Source organism: Phymastichus coffea, unplaced genomic scaffold (genome assembly GCF_024137745.1).
Source record: "Phymastichus coffea isolate CEN01 unplaced genomic scaffold, Cenicafe_Pcof_1.1 PCOF00154, whole genome shotgun sequence".
In the NCBI taxonomy this organism is placed as follows: Eukaryota; Metazoa; Arthropoda; class Insecta; order Hymenoptera; family Eulophidae; genus Phymastichus; species Phymastichus coffea.
Genome location: NW_026706965.1, coordinates 351,172 through 373,817, shown reverse-complemented (window position 1 = coordinate 373,817; position 22,646 = coordinate 351,172). Strand labels below are relative to the sequence as shown.

The 22,646-nt window shown below is 37.3% G+C and overlaps 3 protein-coding genes across 5 annotated transcripts; 2 read left to right on the top strand and 1 right to left on the bottom strand.

The window, feature by feature from the left end:
* Positions 1-229: 229 nt before the first annotated feature.
* Positions 230-15,255, top strand: LOC131672590 (homeobox protein PKNOX1-like). 2 transcript variants are annotated; one of them, XM_058949928.1, is made up of 7 exons: positions 230-750; positions 7,389-7,816; positions 8,581-8,784; positions 10,445-10,760; positions 11,280-11,443; positions 11,724-12,042; positions 12,109-15,255. In XM_058949928.1, the coding sequence occupies exons 2-7, from the start codon at positions 7,493-7,495 to the stop codon at positions 12,201-12,203; spliced, it is 1,422 nt and encodes a 473-aa protein (XP_058805911.1). In that variant the 5' UTR covers positions 230-750; positions 7,389-7,492; the 3' UTR covers positions 12,204-15,255. The 2 variants fall into 2 exon arrangements, with proteins under 2 accessions (XP_058805911.1, XP_058805910.1); XM_058949927.1 differs by having other exon boundaries at positions 11,265-11,443.
* Positions 15,256-16,343: 1,088 nt separating this feature from the next.
* On the bottom strand, positions 16,344-19,526 carry LOC131672577 (nicastrin). 2 transcript variants are annotated; one of them, XM_058949907.1, is made up of 8 exons: positions 19,348-19,526; positions 19,088-19,186; positions 18,694-19,025; positions 18,229-18,616; positions 17,748-18,153; positions 17,233-17,672; positions 16,941-17,133; positions 16,344-16,860 (listed from the first exon to the last, which is right to left on the bottom strand). In XM_058949907.1, exons 1-8 carry the CDS (start codon positions 19,409-19,411, stop codon positions 16,704-16,706), a joined length of 2,079 nt encoding a protein of 692 aa, XP_058805890.1. In that variant the 5' UTR covers positions 19,412-19,526; the 3' UTR covers positions 16,344-16,703. The 2 variants fall into 2 exon arrangements, with proteins under 2 accessions (XP_058805890.1, XP_058805891.1); XM_058949908.1 differs by having other exon boundaries at positions 16,699-16,849.
* Positions 19,527-19,652: 126 nt separating this feature from the next.
* On the top strand, positions 19,653-22,408 carry LOC131672578 (uncharacterized). The gene is made up of 3 exons (XM_058949909.1): positions 19,653-20,165; positions 20,399-20,753; positions 20,828-22,408. The coding sequence occupies exons 1-3, from the start codon at positions 19,950-19,952 to the stop codon at positions 21,409-21,411; spliced, it is 1,155 nt and encodes a 384-aa protein (XP_058805892.1). The 5' UTR covers positions 19,653-19,949; the 3' UTR covers positions 21,412-22,408.
* Positions 22,409-22,646: the final 238 nt, after the last annotated feature.

The window sequence follows — 22,646 nt, the reverse complement described above, 5'->3', positions numbered from 1 at the left end:
ACTCGTCTCATACGGTAAACTTTGTCGTATCCGGGCTCGCAAAAAAAGGAATAAGTCCGCGTTCAAAAAAAGCGCGCTCTAGTGGTTATCCGCCGAAATTAACCTGCTTCTCTGTCTTTCTTTCTCTTTGCTATCATGCTATCCTCCTCCGACATCCACACGACGGCACCTTTAGCGAAAAGTATTGAATTGGTGACGTCACAAAAGAGCGACACGCCGCTCTGCCTCTGGCACGCCAGGCAGCAGCAGCAACGAAAGAGAGTGAGTGAGAGAGAGAGAGAGAAAGAGAGATAAAGAGGGAAAAGGGTGAGCAGCGAGCTGTGAGAGAGAAGAGACTGGTCCGTATCGTGTGTCTCTCGCACTCTCTCAAGGCGAACACTTCGTTACTTTAGTCTGTGTTTCGCTGCCAAAAAGTGAACTTGGTATCTCTTCTTGCTAGAGCGCGTGTGTGTTATATATGTGCGATCTCGAAAACTTATAAATAATTATTGTTAATTTTATTTCGCGAAACAAGTGTATATACGGAGTGCGTGTGTGAATGTAAGAAAACAAAAGCCGTCCATTCAATGACCACGAGGCCAAGGTGTCGAAGATAGTTTTCTGTTTTTATTACTTTTTTCGCCAGTGTTTTTGTGCGTGCACGCCGCAGCGGTTCTATATAGTGCAGTGCGTGCGTATTTATCGAAGACGCCAGTGGTGTCTACGAGAGAGAGAGAGATAGATAGAGTGAAAGTAAAGCGCCGGTTTCAGGTAAATGACACAAACGTCTCATTTATCACGTACATAGAATTCGTGCGAAAATAAATAATCCCCTTTTCCTCGTCATTAGCATGTGACGTTCGAGAATGCGTAAAAAAATATACAGTGTATGACTACGGGATATTTGAGGTTAGGTATTCGCAGGGCGAGAGAGAGATGGACAGTGTGTGCGCCGCGACGTGCGAAAAAGTCATCGGCGGCGCGCAGCTCTCTTTCTCTCTCGTTGGGATGGCATAAAGTGAACGCCCATTTCTCTCGCCCGTCCTCTCTCTCACTCTCTCTCACTCTCTCTCTCTCTCTCTCTCTCTCTCTCTCTCTCTCTTTCATGACAGAATTGCAGATTGATGCGATCGATAGCGCCAAGCGAAAGAGAGAGAGAGAGAGAGAGAGAGAGAGAGAGAGAGAGAGAGAGAATGAGTGGAGAGGAGAGGAGAGCTCCTTCTTTTTTCCGCTGTATAAAACGCGAAGAGAGAAAAGATGCGGCGCCGGCGATTCCCCCTCTTTTCTCCGCTTATACTTGTATCTTATACTCTCCAGCCTGCTGGGCTTTGAATGTCACTTTACGTATCATTCCTTTTGGATGAGCTTTGTTTGTTTGTTTCGGGTATACCCCCACGGCGATAAGGTTTTCGCAGTCGTGCTGTCAACGTGCTACTACTCGTAACGACTTGACTATTCATCGGACTTCTATTTTTTGTTATTGGCAAGTGTTGAGTGTACGCGTTGACTATAAGTTATTTTGGAGCATGAATGTGTTAAGTGTGTGCGTTCCGAAGTATCAATTGAATTTTCGCAAATGGTTGTTCGCTAAGTAGATTTGTGCATTTTTATTTGCTCGCAGTGTATAATGAATGAAAAATCTAATATTTGACGCAACATCATTGTGGTAAATAAATATAACATCATTTTTTTTCGAATAACCTTACATCGATACTTGGAATATTGGTCACGTTTAAATTAAAGTTCTGAAGTCATGTAGTTTTTTTAGTTCTACTCGCTAGTAGAATTGTAATTCTCCTCCGATATCTGCAATGCTTCAAAATCTAAGTAAACTCATGTGGTTTGAAAACGTTTATTGGATTTTTTTTAAGCCGTTGAATCTATTTTCATGCATATTCATAAGAATAATTCGTTTTGAAGTCCTAATAAATAAAATTTTTAAGTAATGCTGAATATGAGGAAACATATGATACTTAGGAAATCTCAGAATGTAGTTAATTCACGGAAGGAAATGTAAAAAAAATCATTACTTGCATACTCACAAAATAAAATTACCAGGTGATATTATATTTTCTTTATTCGAATTTTGTTCCATCAACTTATGTAATCACTGTCGGTAAAACAAGCATTTTGAAAAATTTCAACGACGTATGTTGACCTAATAATAACCATTCTCTGTTTGCATTATTTTTCCCAGATAAACCATACTTATCAACACCATTCTACATCGTCATATATCAAATTTTATATATATATATATATATATATATATATATATATATATATATATATCAAATTTTACATTTTACACGCCAAACTAACGCTCACTTGTATGCACGTGACCCAATATTGGCACGCGACAAACAAACGTAATCCAAGACATAAAAACCCTTTTGTCACGCCGTGTTTTCGATTCCATCATTCGAAAACGTCCATTGTTATCGAATACTTTTTCTTTCAATCGATGTCAATGTCTTGCAACAACGATGAATTAAACAAGAAAATGTCAGGGCCGCTGTTTCTCACTGCGGATGGCTGCAACGAATTTGAATTAACTCAACGTTAAAAAAAAAAGAAAAAAATTTGCTTTGAATTATCTTATCGCAGTGGCACTGACTAATTTAGTAGTGCGAGTCTGAACATACGTTTGCGAGGCATGACTTCGTAATAACGTTAATTGGAAATATTGCTCTCGGTTTGTTGTGCCAGGGCTTGGCAGTTTAGACTTTATGGTTGTTTTCTTGATCATTTTTTATGTCGTGCGGTCTATCAAATTTAACGTTCATCTTTACTGTTTCAGACATTGAACATTGTTTATTCGAATGTCCACTTTTATTTTAGAAAATCAACATTTAAGGAATTTCAATTTAGCATTTGTTGGTAAATTTAGGTTCTCGAATAATTTGCAAACTAATTGATTGGTAATGCTACGAATAAATACTCAACAGTTTTTTATAATTGATTTGATTATCCGTTAAAATACATCAGTTATAGACTTTCTAACCGTCAGCAAAATGTTATCATGTTTATGAAAAAAAAAGAGAAAAACGACTATTTACTTATTTTTAATCGAACCAATTTTCGAACGAATCGGCGCTCAAATAAAAGCAATGACGCTAATAACATGCATTTCTCTCTTTTTCTCTCGTTCGCGTTGCCCAATCATTTCATAAATCGTATAAAACTGTTTGCCTCAGCAGTCCATCGTGAAAAGTGAAGTGCTCGTTACGCGCGCGGGGCTTTATAAACACAGAGGTAAAGTCTCACACGCACGTAAAGAGAGAGAGAGAGAGAGGGAGAGAGGGAGAGAGAGAGAGAGAGAGAGAGAGAGACAGAGAGAGAGAGAGAGAGAGAGAGAGAGAGAGAGAGAGAGAGAGAGAGAGAGAAAGGCCCCACTAGCGCGAGTGCGTTCGAGAGTTGGATTTACGGGCGGAGAAGATGTATTTAAGCGGGTTGAGAAGCCTCTTAAAAGCGGTGTTTAAATGCCGTATATCTTGCGTTGGATCGTTGCGAATGTAAACAAATCGCTTCACGCGCTATTTCAATTTCCTTTTGGATTCTTTTCCTTTTCTGCTTCGCTCGATCCTCGCCGAAGAGATAGCTCGCGCGATCGATTTGCCTTTTCGTCTCGCGAGCACTTAACTGCTCGCGGTAATCGACGCTATTTCTCTCTCGATAATCCCATCGAGATTAGAGCATCGGTGAGCTGTTCCTGCTCGCGAAATCTAATTGAGCCGCGGAAGCTCGTTCGTCAGAGATAAAAGTCGTGCCAGTGGAGAGGCGTTTAATAATTCACAGCTGACATCTCGGGAGCAGGGCGTTTACAAAAGTAATTAGCGACGCGGTGCAGGCATTATAATAGGAGCGAGAGACAAAGCAGACGCGCAAAGAAGCAAACGAAGGCAATTTGAGCAACGACGGCGACGGCGTGCTCTGACTTTCCCCCTATATATATATATATATATATGTATATATACATAGACCAAGGGTCGCGCGGTGGTCGAAGGGTGCAGCGCTCGCTTTATTTAACCGCGCGCCGACGAGCAGAGCAGTCGAGTGGCTACGCCAAGCGCGCGCTTCGGAGACGATTGCAAAAGGTTGCGTCGCGAGCCTCCCGGGCAAGCTTCAACGCGAACGTCCCGTTCGTCCGCAGGCGTTCTCGATTCGAGACTAATAAGAAAAGTTGGCGCGGTAATTCAGTGCGTGTAGTCAGCGCGCGCGCGCTGTCGAGGACTCGCGGTGCGATAAACGTCGGGAGGGGGGAGGGGGTGTCTCGCCGCGCGCGCGCGCCACTTGCGAGTAATGGGGCAGCGGCAGCTCTTAAGTCTGTAGCGCTGCGGACATTTCCCGCGGTATTTTGCTTTATTGGGACAGACCACCGCCAGCCATTCGGTTTTCCTTTTTAATTTCACTTCGGTGGGGCGTGCGGGGCGGCGAGGGCGAGGCCTTTCCCCAGCGTGCTTTATTGCCGTACGCGCTTTTCCAATGGCCGAGGGATTTATATATAAAGGAGCGCTTTGCGGTAATTGCTTCTTTATTCTAGCAAGCTTTTTCTTTGTTTTTTTTTTTCTTATTTCAGTTGTGAGGGTGTAAGTTTTCTATAGACGATGTGATTTTTGGGGGATTCGGAAGTGGACTTGAATGATTTGTTATATATTGCTTCTTTCCGAGCATCTCACTGGGTTTTTCTTGTGCCATTGAAGCTTGATTACACGATACCTCCATCCAAGTTTAATTATAAATGGAATTACGATTCTTTCAATGCACTACTTTGTCCGTCGTTTATGATTCGACAATTTTTTATCTGTGTAGAGAGATACTTTTAAATTGCTAATAAGTAATGGGATTATGAGTTCTGTGATAATTGTGCTCGATATCTTCACGTTTATATTGATATACGTTAATGTGAAATGTCGATTAAAAAATATTAAGTAAAAGAATCATGAAGCTTCGTGTTTAACTCAGCTCATTGGACTGTCGCTGAATTTAAAGATCAAACCATTCCGAAGCTCATCTGCGAGGAAAAGCACAGTCCATAGGCAATGTCACGCGGACTCAAGCCGAACGTAATCAAGTGTTCTTCTAAATATCGCAACCGACAAGCGACAGCAGCACGTGCACGGGCGTAAAGAGAAAATAAAGCACAGCTGTCTTCGAATGGCCGTCTGATTCTATTTCTTCGTTCGGCGACGTGCAACAAATTCATTTACGCGGGTCCGCATTCGATTGCGTTCCCGTGAGCGCGTCGCGGGCGGATGGCCTCCTGGACCTGAATGTCGATTGATTTTCACACGCCGTAAGTTTGGTCACGCGCGAAAACCGACTCCCACGGTGACGAGCTGGGATCTACCTGCTATTTCGCTATGATTCGAATGATTAACGTGTCGATTCGTCAGTGCGACACCGGTTTACCGGACGAGCCTTTAATCGCGTTTCAGAATTGCGATTTTATCGCACAAGTGAATAGCCGCTGATTACGGCCTTTCCCGCTTTTTCTTCCCCCATCGTCATGGTCGCTTCGGCGATCAGCCAGTCTCACGATGGATTTTCTGATGCTTATTGTCACTTTTCTTTCATCTAGTAGCCGAACGGAAGCGTTATCTTTTTCTTTTATTTATTCTTTTATTTTCTAATACTATTGCGCTAATTTCATTATTACACGAATTTCGCCTGATTGTACGACGGTGTTTCTTCATATCATAGATTACAAGTCATTATTTTCGTTCTTGCCGAACGAAATCCGATTCACAACGCGATGAATTCACCTTTAACTCGCGCATTCCATACACTTTCATGCATTCTAAAAAGTATCCTACCCCAACTAAAAAAGAACACAAACTTTTGCAACCAAACCAAACCAAATCAAACGGAAGTGCTTCAAATCTTGTAAAAAAGGGAGAAGAAAAAAAAAAAAAGAAAACTTGCGTATTCAGGGTGGCACGCATCCGCCGAAGGCGCGGGCTGCGCCACGATATCGAAAAAAGCAACAACAAAAAACGAGATCCCGGAAAAAGATACACGCGCGCCCGCGCGCGCGATTTTTGCTCTCTTCTTGTTCGTTTTCGTCACGTGCCCACTTGGCTTTATTTATTCACACGGTGCCAGGAGCTTTTCCTCTCTCGGCGCTGCCGCCCCCAAGGCTTTAAGGCGCGCAATCCTCGTGGGGCGGCTTGCCCGTATATACGCGCACTTTCAAATTTAAACATTAAAACGGGCTTTATGCGTAATTGATGCGAAGGAGCGCCTTTTCCACTTGGCAGTTGTTTTCCTCTCGCGCCTCGACGACCGCGAAAGGTCGCATTGATTCGGCAATGTATTATTCCGTTACCTTTGCGCCGACAATCTCCGTACGGGAATCATCGACTCGTCGGAGCTTCATTAATCTCGCGTTTTATATTTCCTACGCGGATTCAAATTGACGCGAGTCACAAATATATCCAATTCGGAAAGAGGGACGAAACTTGTTTTCGCGACGATAAGAACAAAAAACAAAAACAAAAGCTTGCCGGGAAGTGAATAAAAGTGCGCCCGGAACAATGCGACTCTCTGCTACTTTTTGCGCCGCAGCGCGTGGAAAGCCGCGAAACTCGCTGACTCAAGGCATTCTCCTCGTAAGCTCGAAAACTTCGTCAGCTTTCGTAAAGCCTCTTTCACACTTACACTTTTCGCGCCGCGTGCACCCTGCAACGTATAAATCCCTTTCGCGTCCTGTTCCTTTTTCTTTTCTTGTTCTCGTCCGAGGGGGCAAAATAAAAGCACAGGAGAAACGAAAAAAAAAAAAACGGAATTTCGCTACACGCGCGCGTGTATGTGCGTGTACACGAGAGGAGAGGGAAAGAGAAACTCCTAATGATGACATTTAAATGCAGTAGCGCTCTCTCGCTTCGCCCGGTTGCGGAGAGCGAGTGTAGAGCGAGAGGAGGTTTCTGCACGGAGAGGGATAAAGGTGCATTCACGCCGACTGCGACGACGAGATCGACGCCCTCGCGCGCAATGAATACTTAATCGCATAAATATGTTTATTTTGGGATGGCTACGTGCGTGTCTTTCTTTTCCAATTTTTCATCGTTTTTATTTACAGCGGGGACATACATCGAGATATATTTTTTTTTCTTCTTTTTTTTCAATTTACTTTAATGTTGCAAATTATGCTGCATTCGACGTATTATATCGAGAAAAAATAATAAAGAATTCTCGTTCCTGGGGCTTTGAAAATCTAAAAGAAATCAGGCACGTTCCAAATAAGTTTTCTCGTACCTACTCCGATATTCCAAATGTTTATCGGAACTTCTAGATAAAACATGAAATCACAAGTATCAAGTCGACATATCGAAACATCAGTATATAAATTTAAGCTTCTATCACGTATGACTAGTGAAAATCAGCAAAGAAAAACCCTCTTTTTTCAGATCCACTGTGAACCCAGCAGTTTGACAGTGACTTCGAGAAACTGAACGACACAAGAAGCTTTCAAGAATGTTGAGGCCTTGCTTGGCTAGTCCAGTTGCTTCCCATGAGGAATGATAGGATGCAAGAGGGCAGCACCGCGGTGGCGTTAGCCATGGTGACCCCGGGTTACGATCAGGACCCTGCAACGGGGGTCGCCGATTACGCCAGCCATCAAGATCAAGCGCAATTCGAAGCCGACAAGCGCGCCGTTTACAAGCACCCCCTCTTCCCCCTGCTCGCCTTGCTGTTCGAGAGATGCGAGCAAGCCACGCAGTCGTCCGACAATTCTACCTCCGAGTCGTTCAATATGGACATACAGGCTTTCGTGCAGCACCAAGAGAGAGATCGCAAGCCTTTCCTCATCAATGACCCCGAGATCGACGGTCTGGTACGCTCGCTCTCTTCCTTCACTCGACGCCAAAAAACTCCAAAGAATTTTTTTTTTTACGACGAGTGTGAAGAAAAAAATGCCCCCCATTTTTTTATAACTTTACGCGAACGCGCGAGTAAAGCCCTCTTTACGAGATGGAAATGCGCTCGTGTTTAAGTATTAAATTCCCTTAGCTGCGAGCGAGCGAGCTGCCTATTTTAATCCCCGCATCGACTTTAGCGCCCCTGCCCGAGAGAGAAGTTTTATGAAAATCTCGCAAGAGTATCACGTTTTAATCCTTTATACGTACAACTTCGAATTGCAACTTTGCGCCGTTTAATGACTTTTAACTCGATCCAGCGCTAGGATAACTTTTGCTGATGTGCATAATTAAGAAACTTCGACTATTGTTTTCAACAATGTTATTATTTTTTTCTTTTCTCTTTGTTTTATTTTTGTTATTAAAAATTCATTTTCAAACGACGCCAAGAAGTTTTAATCAAGTTATTCGAGGTTGTTTTTGTTTTTCTGACGACTTCCATCATTATTTTCAACAGTTGTTTTTTTGAAAATCATTTTGAGTTCAAATCAATTAAAGTTATTCGAGATCGTATTTTTTTAAATTTATTAATATTTATTTAGGAATCGACGAATTTTCATAAGTATACAAAAAAAAACAAAAGAACAACACGTCGCAAAAGAAAGCGATAGTAGCTAGCTAAGAAAACAAATCTTTATAAACTATAGAAGCTAACACAATTAATTATCAAACATCATCGTAGATGATCAAAGCCATCCAGGTGTTGCGGATTCACCTGCTGGAGCTGGAGAAAGTACAAGAGCTGTGCAAAGACTTCTGCAATCGTTACATCACGTGTTTAAAGGGCAAAATGCAAAGCGAGAATTTATTACGCAGCGATTATGGTCATCACGGTCACGATGGACTCGCGCCGTCGAGTGGCAGCAATGGCAGCAGTCCACTGCAGGTTAGCTAGTTCTTTCCTAAAAAAAATATGGTAGAGGTTATAATTGTATTTTACGGTTGGTGCTGGGAATTCTACTTTGATTAATTGATGATTAGATGAGATATCGATAATCTTGGCACCTACCAATCGATTTTTTTCTCTATGAACTAACATTTATTACTAATATTTATATATAACATAATGGTTGCACACATATAAGCGCTTTTTATCCATCAGCGGCACGCTTTCCAAACAATCATTCTCTGAATCTCCTGCATTTGAAACGTCGCAGAGGACGTACTGAAAAATGTAATATTCTGTATGATGATGATTAGATATATTTGAAATTGACATCTACTTTTAATTCGTCTGTGAGATAGACTTTTAAGAATATTATCAAATACCAATACGTCGTCTGTATTAAAAAATACGAATCTCACGTTCCACTTCCTCTGCATCAAACTCTCACCAACGAACGAAGAAAAAACGAACAACAATCCTTGGCTCCTCCTTGTCCAAGTAGACGCAGATCCCAATATGTACGGAGAGGCGCGCCGAGGCATATGTATCGGCGCCCACGGAAATGGCAGCTGATTTTCAGTTAGCACTCCGTTAGACGCATTGTGTGTTCTCTCGGTCTCTCTTTTTCTCACAGTTTTTATCATCGTTGACGTATGCGCGACGCGCATAACTTTAGTGCCAACTTCCTTTTTCCGTAATCAATTTTTTGTTGTTGTAACGTTGCCAGGATTTTTTTTCCAAGTGAGTTGATTTATCGCGAGGCGGCGATTGCTTTTCGAAAGTCATTTTCAAGTTGCCAATGTAAATTTCGCGAAGTTTTACTGCGTGCCTTGTTACTTTAGTTTCCGATTCATTCGCTGTGACTTATATGTTATTTTTCTGAGCATAATGTCGCGTTTGTCATAAAGTTTTGGTTTGTGGTATCGCGGTTATTAATCACAATGTACAGTTTATTTATCGAACTTTTTGTTGTCTGAATTACTATTTTTCTATCTAACGGAAAGCTAACTGCTTTACTAATTAACTATTCAATTTTCGCTTTTTGCAATTGTAATCTTTCAAGTACTGTAACCAAATCTACGTAAAATTCTTATTCTTGTATTTTAGTAGAAGCGTATTGCAAAGTCCTGTTTTAGAATATCTTTTTTTGTTTCGTGATATTCAAAAGTCTGAATTTATTTTTATTGTATGATTATCACTTCAGATAAATTATATATTCATATAATCGCTTCAAATAAATTAAAACGTGTCTATTAGGTGATAAAAAGTTTTGATTACTTTCAACAGCATAATTATTTAATTGTTACAGTTATCACTTCTCATTTTTTTTTCAATATAATTACTCATGAAACAGGACATTACAATCACATTGCGAAACATATTTTAAAAAGTGAATCTGAACTATGAGGTTTAAATAAGTAGTAAAGTCAACGCTTTGGTCAGACATTCTTGTCAACCATGATTAACAACCTCATACAACGATGTCACTGAATTATTGATTTAAAGTAAAAGAATATTCAATATTTCTCTTCCGAACATATTTTTAAACAATTGATACGTAAAATCGTGGATTTGGTAAGAAAGGCGCGCCTCTTGTAAGTTACGGCCGCAACCCCAGCTCCCTGCTCTTTGACAGCTAGCTGCAACATATATTTGCCAGGTGCTGTCATCTACAGGCAATGATGTTGAGTCGGGAGCTAACGGACTCCGAGTGAGCGACGAATCATCGTTATCCCATCACCCGAGGCCCTCGGATCCACTGGCCTTCGAGTCGCACCAACAGCAGCAGCATCAGCAGCAGCTGCTGCGACCGTCGTCGGGTTCCAGATCATCGTCTTCCATTGACGCTCGGCATCATCGCTCGCCGTCCGATCTTGATGATCATCGGTCTGTCAGTCCAGCTGTTCATGGAGGCACGCCACTTTCGCAGATTGGAGCACATCCGGCGCCCGTTAACGACATGTATCTTGGACAAGGTGGGCAAGCTATAACGTCAGCGAAGCTTTCAGGATATTTTAAGACAAAAACTCTGTCACTTAAAGATGTTCTATCGAGCCTTTACTACTTATAAAGGGTGGTTTTGATAGAACAATTTTCCAAAAGTCAAACAATGTTTATCCCCATTTGTAGAAGCGGACTCTTTGAGTAATTCGTCTGACAGAGTATACGTTGAAGAAGCAAGTTACTGGGGACTGTTCGCCTTGCAAGAGGCAAAGAACGAATTGCAATTCTTGGGTGTCGCAGCAATACATAAGAGAAGAGGTTTAGGTTATTAGACTACATATGATCTTTCATGCGACACTTATAACAAAGACACTTCCAAAAATATATTTGCAAATTTTTTCACTAAATCAACTTGTGAGCTATAACAATTAAAAAAAAACTCAAATTTTGAAAATACAAATTGTTTTTTTAATGAAACAAAGGCGAACTTACAAGGAAAAACTAATAAAAAACTTTTGTCGGTATTGGTGGTGCAGACATCACTGTTGCAGGCTCCCCTTCGTCTATGCAGAGCGAAGATGACGAGGATGCTTATAGCGTCGCTGCTGGGGTTGGCGTCGGCGCGCTTTCAGCCCGCAAGCCAAAGCCCAAGCGAGGCGTCCTTCCCAAACACGCTACCAATATTATGCGCGCTTGGCTCTTTCAGCATTTAGTGGTTGGTTATTTTTATAATAAAAATGTATTTTTACTTGACTTTATTTTTATTTTAATAAATTTACTAAACTTAATTTTTATATTTCATAAAAATTATACATTTTAATAACCAAAGTTTCTATTTTAATTAAAATGTTTCTATTTTTTCCATACTGTAATAAATAATAATTTAGTTAATTAAAAAAAGAAAAAAAACTAGGATGATTACATTAGGTTTCTTATTTTATATTTGTAATTTTTGAAATAAACTTTAAAAAATAATTTTTTTGGACTTTCTGTAGCATCCATACCCAACGGAGGATGAGAAGCGCACCATAGCCAGCGAGACGAATCTAACGTTGTTGCAGGTGAATAATTGGTTTATAAACGCGCGTCGACGCATACTGCAGCCAATGCTTGACGGTGCCAATACGACCGATATTGGGGCCATACCGGTGGCCACAACCGCGCCAACGCCACCACCACAAATACGTAATTTCAGCGGAAAAAGTCGACCCAAGTCCAAGACCAATTCTAAGAATTTGCAGCAGGGTGATTGGCAATCCGAAGACTCCGGTAGTGAATACAATGGCTCGAGCGATGGAGAGGGTGCTTATACCGGTTAGTACAGTTGTCAATAGTTTCAATTTCAATCTGAACATTGAATAAGAGAATTTTCGACTTCAGGTCTCGACGGTATCGAACAACACAGCCGTGATGACTACGAAGACAGTGAGGATGGTGGCATCGATATCGATGAAACGAAGCCTTTCGTCCACTGACCACGACGAACAATCATTTCCCTGTATTCATCTCAACTCTTCTCCTCATCGTCCATCATCCTGTTCAGTATTAAGGTATCCGAGGCTAGTTTTCGCTTTAACTGTCACATAAGTAAAAGCCGTACTCACAAAACTCATAATGATGATCAGAGATCTTTCAAAAGAACCTCCAGTGTGCGTTTAAACTCTAGGCTATTACTCGGCCAACAGAGTTCTATAGATTTTTCCAAGTATACTTCTTCTAATTGAATACGAACCTCGTGCATGGCAGTACGTTTGTTGCATACATTGAAAATTTATTTCATTCGTTGAAGTGTTTTTTTTCCTATTATTTTGCAACAATACTGGTTTGCGGTGGTAAGGCAAGCATTTTACTAATAAATGAAATCAATGTACTTGTTATTTTTTACTTTGTTTAAATGAACGTGCTGCCAAAAATTTAGAAATTCTTCATTAACTAAGATGTAAGATGTAACAGCAAAAAGCGCCTTGTACTATGAAAATAATAAAAAAGAAGATACTAGTAACAACTACGCTTTAAAAATTGCTGATATACTCGATCTTCGAATAAAATACTGTTATACCTTCGTTCGACTGTGTTCAACATACATCGAGGTGTATTTTTCTTCCTCGACGACTTGTACAGTTATTTGCATTTTCGCCATCATTACGCTCTCGATATTATTGTATGCGTAATAGTCACACGTTTAAGTATGCAGATTTATCTTTGTTTCTATATCTAAAAAAGTTATACAATAGTCTTTCGATAAACAATATATATTTCTTCCAGAATAATTTTTTCTAAAAATAGTAAATCACTCTGTTTCTACTATTGTGAGTTACATTTTTCTCACAAGTTGCACATTATTTTTCTTGTGCATCGTGGATTGAAGATGAGTCTAATGGATCTCAATTGAACTTGATATAACGATACATAACCTAAAGGAGAGTTTATTTTTTGTCTCGCTATAGATCTAAAGAAAAAGATACTTCTAAATGTAGTCTCACTTCCGCTTCAGATAATATGACAGACCTCAATTTTACATACACACATACAAGTTCCTAAAAGTCTCTTCATTTTACAGTCAAGTACAAGCTTATCAACTTGTAGAGTATATGTGCATGACTTTTTTGACTACGCAGTATGTAGTTGTACAAAATTGTATACAAATAATTTAAGACAGCTATACTATGCAATTATTCTTTTTATGATTCACATTGTAAATGGTATATACATATACCTCGTACCCTAGTTTTCGGTTACGTATACCTCATTAAGATTTTTACCCACTGTCAAACCATCAATCAAACACCAAATAACTAAGAGAAATAGATGATGCCATACAGTAATAATTATATCACCCTGATTGTGCCATTTGAATATTGAGGAATGTCTCTCTTCTTTGACGATACTCATAACAAAAAAAGTGCTATCCCTCCAAGATACAGTAACATGACGCAAGTGGAATAAAACAAATTATGTATGGTTCAATGTATAAATAAAAAAAGAAATCAATTTGTCTACGTGTAAGTGACTTACTTTTGTTTCTGATGTTCAAATTTCAACCGTGTGTATCGTAAACTCTCTCGCTCGAGAATTCCTCGACTACTTATACGTAATTAGAGCGATAAGGTGTATATGTACTTATGATTTTATGTAGACCTAACTAGACTTCGCAGCTTGTACATGATTATATAGAAAAGAGAGAGAGGGAGAGAGCGGGCAAGCATTGATAATCATACATAATTTTGTGGCGCTAAGAATTATAAACGACAGAAGAAAGAAAATTAAGGATTCAAAAAATGTCAAAGTATCGGTATATATTATATTGATAAAACGGCTACTCAAAATTTATTGAAGTATATATACATATTAATGATTATATTTTTAAACTCTAAGTGTCGTCTTTTGTGCCGTGTGCCCGGAAGCTATAACGTCGTTAATGCGGAAAATTTTCAAAAAATAAATCAAGTGTATTTCTTCTGGCTTCTTCGGTGCATTGCTGTAAATATTATACATTCAATATTGTCACTATTAACTCGCGGTATTGAGGAAGATAAATAAAAAGAACTTTTAACTTTGAATATTTACGTCGAACGAGAAACAAATAAAAATGTATCCATTATCTATTAAGGAAAAAAGGTCACGTTATAAAATTCAAATATGAAATGACAGAACCTGCTGAACTCACATTTTTTATACGAAAGATATATTCATACGATTTTTTAAGTTACGTTATGTTTTGGCTTTGTTTAAATTTATGAACTATATTTTTTGACTATGCTATTATCTGATTTTATATTTATATTACGGATTGCGTACTAATTTGTACTATTCTTGAATAGATTTATACAATTGATTTGCTGAATATAAAGATTTGATTGAAAAATGAAGCTAAAGAGAAAAAAATCGATCAACGATAAAAACGGATTTGTTCCTCTTTTACATAGTAATAAATAGAGTAAAGTGAACTAAATGATACTTATTGCAACCAATTCCCTTTTGTACAGTTCAAAGATAAAGATTGACAAGAAAGAAACAGTCGTCTACCTTATTTCTTAAACTATGTACTTGAAGCGATAAAAGTCATGAAATAAAATAAAAATCAGTCGATATCCCATCGACGAACAGCAATAAGCAAGTGGAAAAATAGCGTGTAAGGAAAAGGTTTAAAAAAATTGAATAAATAAACGAAATAAGAAATCGTTGTGCGTAGCAAAGCTCTCATATACGACTGGAATAAGTGACGAACGAAGAAAAGGAAACTTTAGTTGATAAGGTCTAAACGGTAGAATTGTAAGAGGTAGGTTTTAAGGCTGAACCACGTATACGTATGTGCTGCGGCACCAGGCGACTGTGATAAACTCGGTGGGCGGTGCCCAGCCTCCTACTTCATAATAATAATTGTATACTTAAAACGATAAAAAAATATGAAACAAAATGTAAAAGAAGTGACAAACAAAAAAATTAATTTGACGCAAAACATTTGCCGCTACATAATTCTTAGTGTGAGGGTTTAGAATTAGATGATCAAAAGAATAATGTTCTGAGTTTTTGAAAATACTTGTCATATATATATATATATATATATATATATATATATATATATATATATATATATATATATATGCATGCATATATGCGCACACATACACACATACACATTGTAAAGTGCTCTATGATTGACAAAGCTTTCATTTAGAAGTACAAAGACTGGTTAAACTTTATGTAAATGCGACTGAAGCAAGCAATACTTCATCATGTTAAACTAAGAATTGAATATATTCCAATTTTTTCTGTTTTCTTGTACAAATGTAAGCCATCAAGGTTTCTTGTATAAGTTTTTCAAAAACTCACTATGAATGATAAAAAACGAACGATAAAACGAAATTTGCGATTTTGTTCAGCGATGACGCACGCGTGTAATAAAAAAATTCAATGTATTTCGTCCCAAGTCGACATTGTGTATGCTCAAGTGCATATATTGTTTACTTCGAAAGACTCCTGCCCAAGATTTCGACTAAAAATATGTAATTGAAAAGTAAAGTTTTCATTGGACAAGTGATCCAGAAGAACAAATCTCTCCCTCCGAGAGTATTTATTTATTTTGAAGTGAGTGTTTTAATTTTGTATTTTTTGTTGATAATTGAATGAAATTTCTTTTTCTTAAAGAAACATGTTTCCGTGTATATTCCATAATAAGTCTTCCTTTGATGTAATGTTTTGCCTAAGTGAATGGTATTTCGATGGTGTATGAATATTACGACGTAAGAATTACGTAGTCTCTGAATTCTGGATCACTTTTAAAACTGGAGTAAAGAGAAAAAAGTTTTTAAGTCCTAAGCTAAACGTATAAATAGACTTTTCATCGCATCGCATATTAAACAAGGGATAAACGAATGAATTAATTCTTTCTCGTGTAAATCTACGCCCTGTTAATTAAGTTTATCGATAATAAATGCCATCACGCTTGCATTAATGCGTTTTATTAACATTATTTCTTCTTCTCTATAATCTATTTATACCTAAATATCTGTTTTATTTGTGTACCAAATAGTTTGTGGTTTATGTTAATGTAAAGAATAGATTTATTTTTCAGAAAAAACACGTACATTTTTTAATATCAAAATAACGTTTATTTCCAACTATCAACAGTCGACAGTCATTAATATCCCACAGTAGAGGATATACTTTACTTAACTCTTAAAACACGTATTATAAAAAAATTCTACACTTAAATAGTTACTTAAATGCGCATTCGTTTTGAAGGATACACAATGATCATAGTATAACGCAATATACCTAAATACTCTTTCATTCGTGTTTTTACTTTGATTCCGTCATTAATAACATTTTTGTTCTACAAAATGCATCAGATTTACCTAACACTGACACAACCTCAAAGCCTATAATACTCCCGTTTTGTACCACACGGAATAACGGGATACATACCAAGCACTATTTCGCGTTTTTCCAAATAAAAATATTTGTTCAAATTCTTAAGTGAGAAGTGGCGTGTTCTCATTAATGGATCTGTCATAACTCGTGTGGACTAGTCGATCATTATTATACGAGTAACTCGCTCCCATCGAGGTCTGGACTGGCCGCCACAGATACCATCTCGTATTCCTAGAGGTCGACAGATCTACAAAAAGACTATCGCATTATTTGACTGTTGATAAAGTTGATAACGACAACATTGATGATGAAAATTGATAGAATTTTTGACAACTTACCCAGTATTAAACAAAACGTGAGACCGAGACTTGACAAACCATACGAGAATGAAAGACAAAATTGCAACAGTGCTGCCGATGATCAAACTTAGCCTTTCTTGGGCTGGAGGCGCCTTCAACAGCATTCTCATACTGAGGTCTAGCCAGACAGATTCTGTCCACGTTGGATAGTATCCGGTCTTCATGTCGTAATCTATTTGTCGAATTAATTTAAACAACAAATATTATTATTGTCATTTCTAACAAAATTATAGCGATTTACAATGAATACTGTGCTAATAAAGTATCTCACCCACGATATCGAATGCCGGACTAACGGCTAAACTGAAGTTTGCTGTTGCGTTGATACAAGCTCCACTGAAATTATAGCCTGCCATCCAGAGCAAATGTTTCTCGACGCATACCGCGGACGTGTTCAAATGTGGAAAATGTTCACCAGTAAGCAACGCAAGCAACTGACCAGTGAGAGTTGTCCAAACCATGTCATTCTTCACGACGCTTGTGTACATCGGGAACACTTGATTAGGAAGTTTAGCTCCTACCGGAGAGGCAGCACGGAATAATGGACATCTCGCACTCACAAGGTAGCATGGCAATAATTCGCCTACTAACTCTTCCACAAAAGTGTAATTACTTGGTGGAGTCTTGCCTTTGGTTGCTATTCGGTACAGCTCCTCGCCTAGTTTTGAGGCTACTCTTGCTAAACTGGCTGTCAACCTTTCTGAACCGTTTCTAAAATAAAAAAAAATGCGTTAAATAGGATACCATTTGACTTTAGCTGCTCTTGTAATCGAAAAAATGTGATACCTTGAATAGCCGAGACCCTCGGCATCATCTAGCAGACCATTGTAATATTTATTGGTAAAATTTCTTCCGTGATTCGTTATTACAACAACTGGCATGTTTGAATCTCGTTTAAGAAAGCTTTGCACAGAAGCTGGTGGTACACTGTTATCCATGAATGTGGCATTTAGTTCTTTTCTTAAATTTTGTAAATTGACTATTATAGGATTGTTATTCGAGTTGTTTGTATGCAAGTAAATATCCCCCTCGCCCAATTGACCTAATTCAATAATAGAGCTTATTTGATCAAAGTGTAAAAATTTCCCACCCAACGCATCAAACTTTTCGAATATTAAATCGTGAGCTAGACGGCTTGAACCGATATAATCCATTGATTCACCATTTAATAATGAGAAAACAATATTTGTATCTGAAATAAAAATATGATTTACTTGAAAAGAGGTATTTTGAAAAAAATCAATTTAACATTATACTTCAAACTTACCATTGACTGTAACATTAAGGTGATGTAGATAAGTAGCAGCAGCCAACAAAGTCACCAATCCAGTAACTGCACTGCCTGCACCAGGTATTAAATTTTCAAAAAGTGAATTTGAGTCCAGTCTTGCAATTACCATTATAACGTATTTGACACTATCACTCATGGGACCAGCGGGCCAATGAATATTCCTATCACCTATGGGATCACAGAATATATTTGGATTGAAATTCATTCCACTATTACTCCGCCTAATACATGTTTCTGCATTGACAGCAGCTAACATGAACGATTTCATCTCTAGTGCACACAAAGATCGTTCAGCCTGTTTCTCTCTATCATGGGCATTGTACTTTGAATAGCACTCTCTTATTTTATTAAGAGTATCTCCATCCTGAATGAAAATAAAAAGCATGTTATCAATAAGGTGATATTAAAATATTATATAAAAGGAATTGGCAACAATATTACCTGTGTATAAAACATAGGAAAAGGCCAGTCTTCTAAGAGTAATGAAGAACCATAAGGGTTCCATTCATGATCGCAAGATTTTGATCCTGAGTATCTATTTGGACATGTGTCATCTGGGGAATATCTATATGGATGTTCTAAGCTTGTGTTTCTTGTTAATAATACACCATTTATATTGTTAGACTTTTTGAACCTTCTCAAATTACTCTTAGTATACATGTCAAATGACAAAACTATTGTATAAGGTCCTGCAGTACCATTTTTTTCTAACCACTCTATATCTATATCATTTTCAACATAATGAATAACACCAATACTACCCGATCTGCTAGCTGTAATTGTAGAATCATGAATTAGCTTACAATTAAAACTCAATTAAATATTTTTCACTTACATGAACACCCAAATTGGTGAGTACCATTGTGTCTTCTGAAACAAGCCGCTGCTGTATCAATTGGCATATATAATATGTCCTTGATTCTGTTCGCAGAGACTACAACAGATATATGAATTCATGAATGAGTACATTAAATAATCTGTTTTGAATAATATCCGTAAATCGAATATCATCAAACATCAAAAGAATATTTCATATTATCCCAATACGAACATGATTCATGAAAACATTAAATAACTTAGGTTAATAAAACTCACCAACGGAATAACTGCAGCTCGCGATTGCCATGAACCCAAGGCATATTCGCAAAAGGTCCTTCATCCTCACCGTTTTAGGGTAAAAAAGTTAAAAAAACTGGCAACTACCCAAACGCCGTCATAGAAAAACGTTCCGATTGTATTCGTTCTTTTACAAAAACTTTGTCATCCACATCTGGCCAAAGGAATGATGTGCACATACACAGCTGACGTCAGTTGCATCACGAGCGTCCATTGGACGAAAAGGAAGTTGTCCCAACCCAAGTGTCGCCAAGTGTACGATTTCAAATAACCACTTTGCATGCGATTGTAGTCTGTACCTGGTGTTCGTGTGTCCGGCGCGAACGCGATAACAGTTATTTAAAAATGAAGTGTCATCGCGGCTCATTTATTACGATAATGTGAAAATTGCCGTAGCTTTTTTGTGAAATTACGAGGCTAAACTAAGTTTACTAGTACTCGCGCTCGCGATTGGCGTTCGACGAGGCACACAGATGCCAGGTCTAACCTAAAAAACAACAAACCACACAAATACAAGTTTTTTATTCAAGGCCAACGTTATACACGACTCGCCGTATTAACGAACAACACGCCAAGAAGCAATGCCGGCCCGAATGTGCGTTGTACCATCGTGCGGCTATCGTCGTCACAAAAATGAACAGATCAGACTTGGTTTGTTTCAATGTCCCAAGGATGAGAATAGAATTCGTATGTGGCAACAACAAATTCCCGGACTCAACCCAAAAGACTTGGTTTGCGAGAGACATTTTCACCCAAGTTTGGTGTCGCGCTATTACGAGAGAGCTACCAACTCAACTGTAAGTAATTAATGAAAAAAGCTTTCTATGGTTCGTTATTTCGTTCTTTATCAAGACGGTATTAGGCGTCATATTTTCGATTTTGTAATCATGACTGGATCTGAATGTCTGAGCCAGAATTATTAGTGAGCGTAGATTCATTTAGAAAAGAATCTACCTGATTCTCATAGATAGCACAGAATGAAATTATTTTTATATTGGCTAAGGTTTACAGTAACTTTTTATTTTTCTAGCGAACTAGATTGAAAACCTCATCGGCTGTACCAACAATATTTTCCAATTATGAATCACTTGATGAATTTCGTTTTCAAGCTACATCTGCCGTATTCTATAACAATAACAATTTCCCAGATATTTCACAAGAGCAAATAGCATCAACCTCAGGTATTAGTGATTTCATGGATACATCATGTGGACTAAGTACTTCAGATTCAGTATGCAGTGACAACACAAGTACATCAGATCAAATTCAAACAAAAGTCACATCATTAGGTGATGCCATGTCTGACTTATCAGCATCTGAAGGTATTCTAATGAAAATCAAACAAGAGGAAATACAGGCTGACATTAAAATAGAAAATACAGAAGGTAAGCTAATTCAGTGCATACTTGTATTAATTACATTTAGAAACTTAATTTTCCATTTCTAAAAATTGTGTTAGAATATAGTGAAAGATTCAAGTCGGAAACTGATTGTCAAATTGAGGAGCTTACAGTGTTTGAACAGATACAAATTAATCGTGACAATTATTCCAGAATAATACCAGAATTATGGAACTTAAATCAATTGGTAGTAGGTACTGAAGATGTAATGGTATTTTCAAAAGAATGTACTGTAAGTGAAAACAAAGCATTAGTAGTTATGTATGAAAAAACTGTTGTTTTGGGTAGGAGTGGAAGCGTCCATTACTCTGTCCATGGTAATACTCTGAATTGTAATGATAGTACGGCTGAGCCGTATTTTCCTAGTCAGGTAAAAAGTGTTGAATCGCTTTTAAATATTATAACAAAATTCAATGAGCTTAAAGTTTGTCAAGGTATCTGTACATCTGAATTTGAAGTTGATAAAGACTGTATTGTTTACCAAGATGATCTAGGTTATTGCCGTCATATGAATTGCGCTGTTATTGCAGATACAGAACAATGTAATCCTTGTTTTGAGTACAGTCAATATTTGGCAGCTATCACATTGAATAATGTACCAGTATTAGACAATCAACCAATTTACAACAACCAAATATACTAACTTTTTAAATGTCATCCATCATAAATAGATAAACTAGGCATTTTTTCCTCTTTAACTTAATTAAAAAATTATGATAATGTGAAAAAACCCTGTTCAACTTGTGATAAATTAATTTCTTTAATTGAGCATTTTTATTGATAATTTTTTTATATTTTGGAAATATTGTTAAAAAATGTTTTGCTTCCATAAATTTTTATAAGTAGCATTATTTTCTCCTTTATTTTTATTAGTTTTTTTAAATTAAAACATAGTTTTTTCACATTCTCCTAGTTTCATTAAACTTAGATCATAATCACAGTATACAATATTTTATTGAGTAACATTCTTTTAAAGATAAATAATTTTTTCTATATGATAGATCATCAATCAATAAATTACTAATGATTCTCAGAAAGTAAAAGTGATCAGCAAAACTTCAAGATGAAAATTAGTTTCAAGCTTCATTGTCTTAAATAAACAAAATTTCCATTTATATAAATATTAAGTAACAATATCAGCTTATAAGCCAGCTGTTACAATATCATAGACATATTTTATGAGGAATTAACTTAAATAACTGACTGTTGATGTAAATATTCATTAATTAAAATATTCTAGTGATATAAAATATTCAAAATAAGGGTTTAAGCCCCTTAAGGGTTTACTACATTTGAATAGGACCTTACTTGTGCCGTTAGGCTTTTTAAATCAATATTATTGGCATATTATTATTTAATTGTTTGGAGTTAAGTTTAGATACTATACGATAAAAAATGCAGACGCATTTTTAGTAAATATTGTGGAAACCACTGCACAAGGCAAAGATAGCCAGGATGTACCGACCAAAGTTTTATGCTTTCGCAATAAAGCTATAAATGCACAGGCATTCAAAGTTGAAATAAGTTTTATTATTTAGGAATAGACTTGCGTGTTTTTTATGCACTTTGTAATACATGTTAATAATCTAATTGTTGACATGGTTGTATTTACATTGGATATTTCAATAAAAGCAAAACATCCTGAATCTGATTTGAAATTTTACTTATATTCATTAAAAGACACGTTTTTTTCAAATATCAGATGCCTGTCCTTTAAACAAACGATTAAAGGAATAGTAGAACCAGTAAAAAGAATATTTAAATTATAATTTATAATAAGATAATAAGAAAATACTAAGTATTTTTTATTTTGAGTCTTCAAAAACATTGAATCAAGGATTACACCTTCAAATTTCATTTATTTATATTGATACTTGT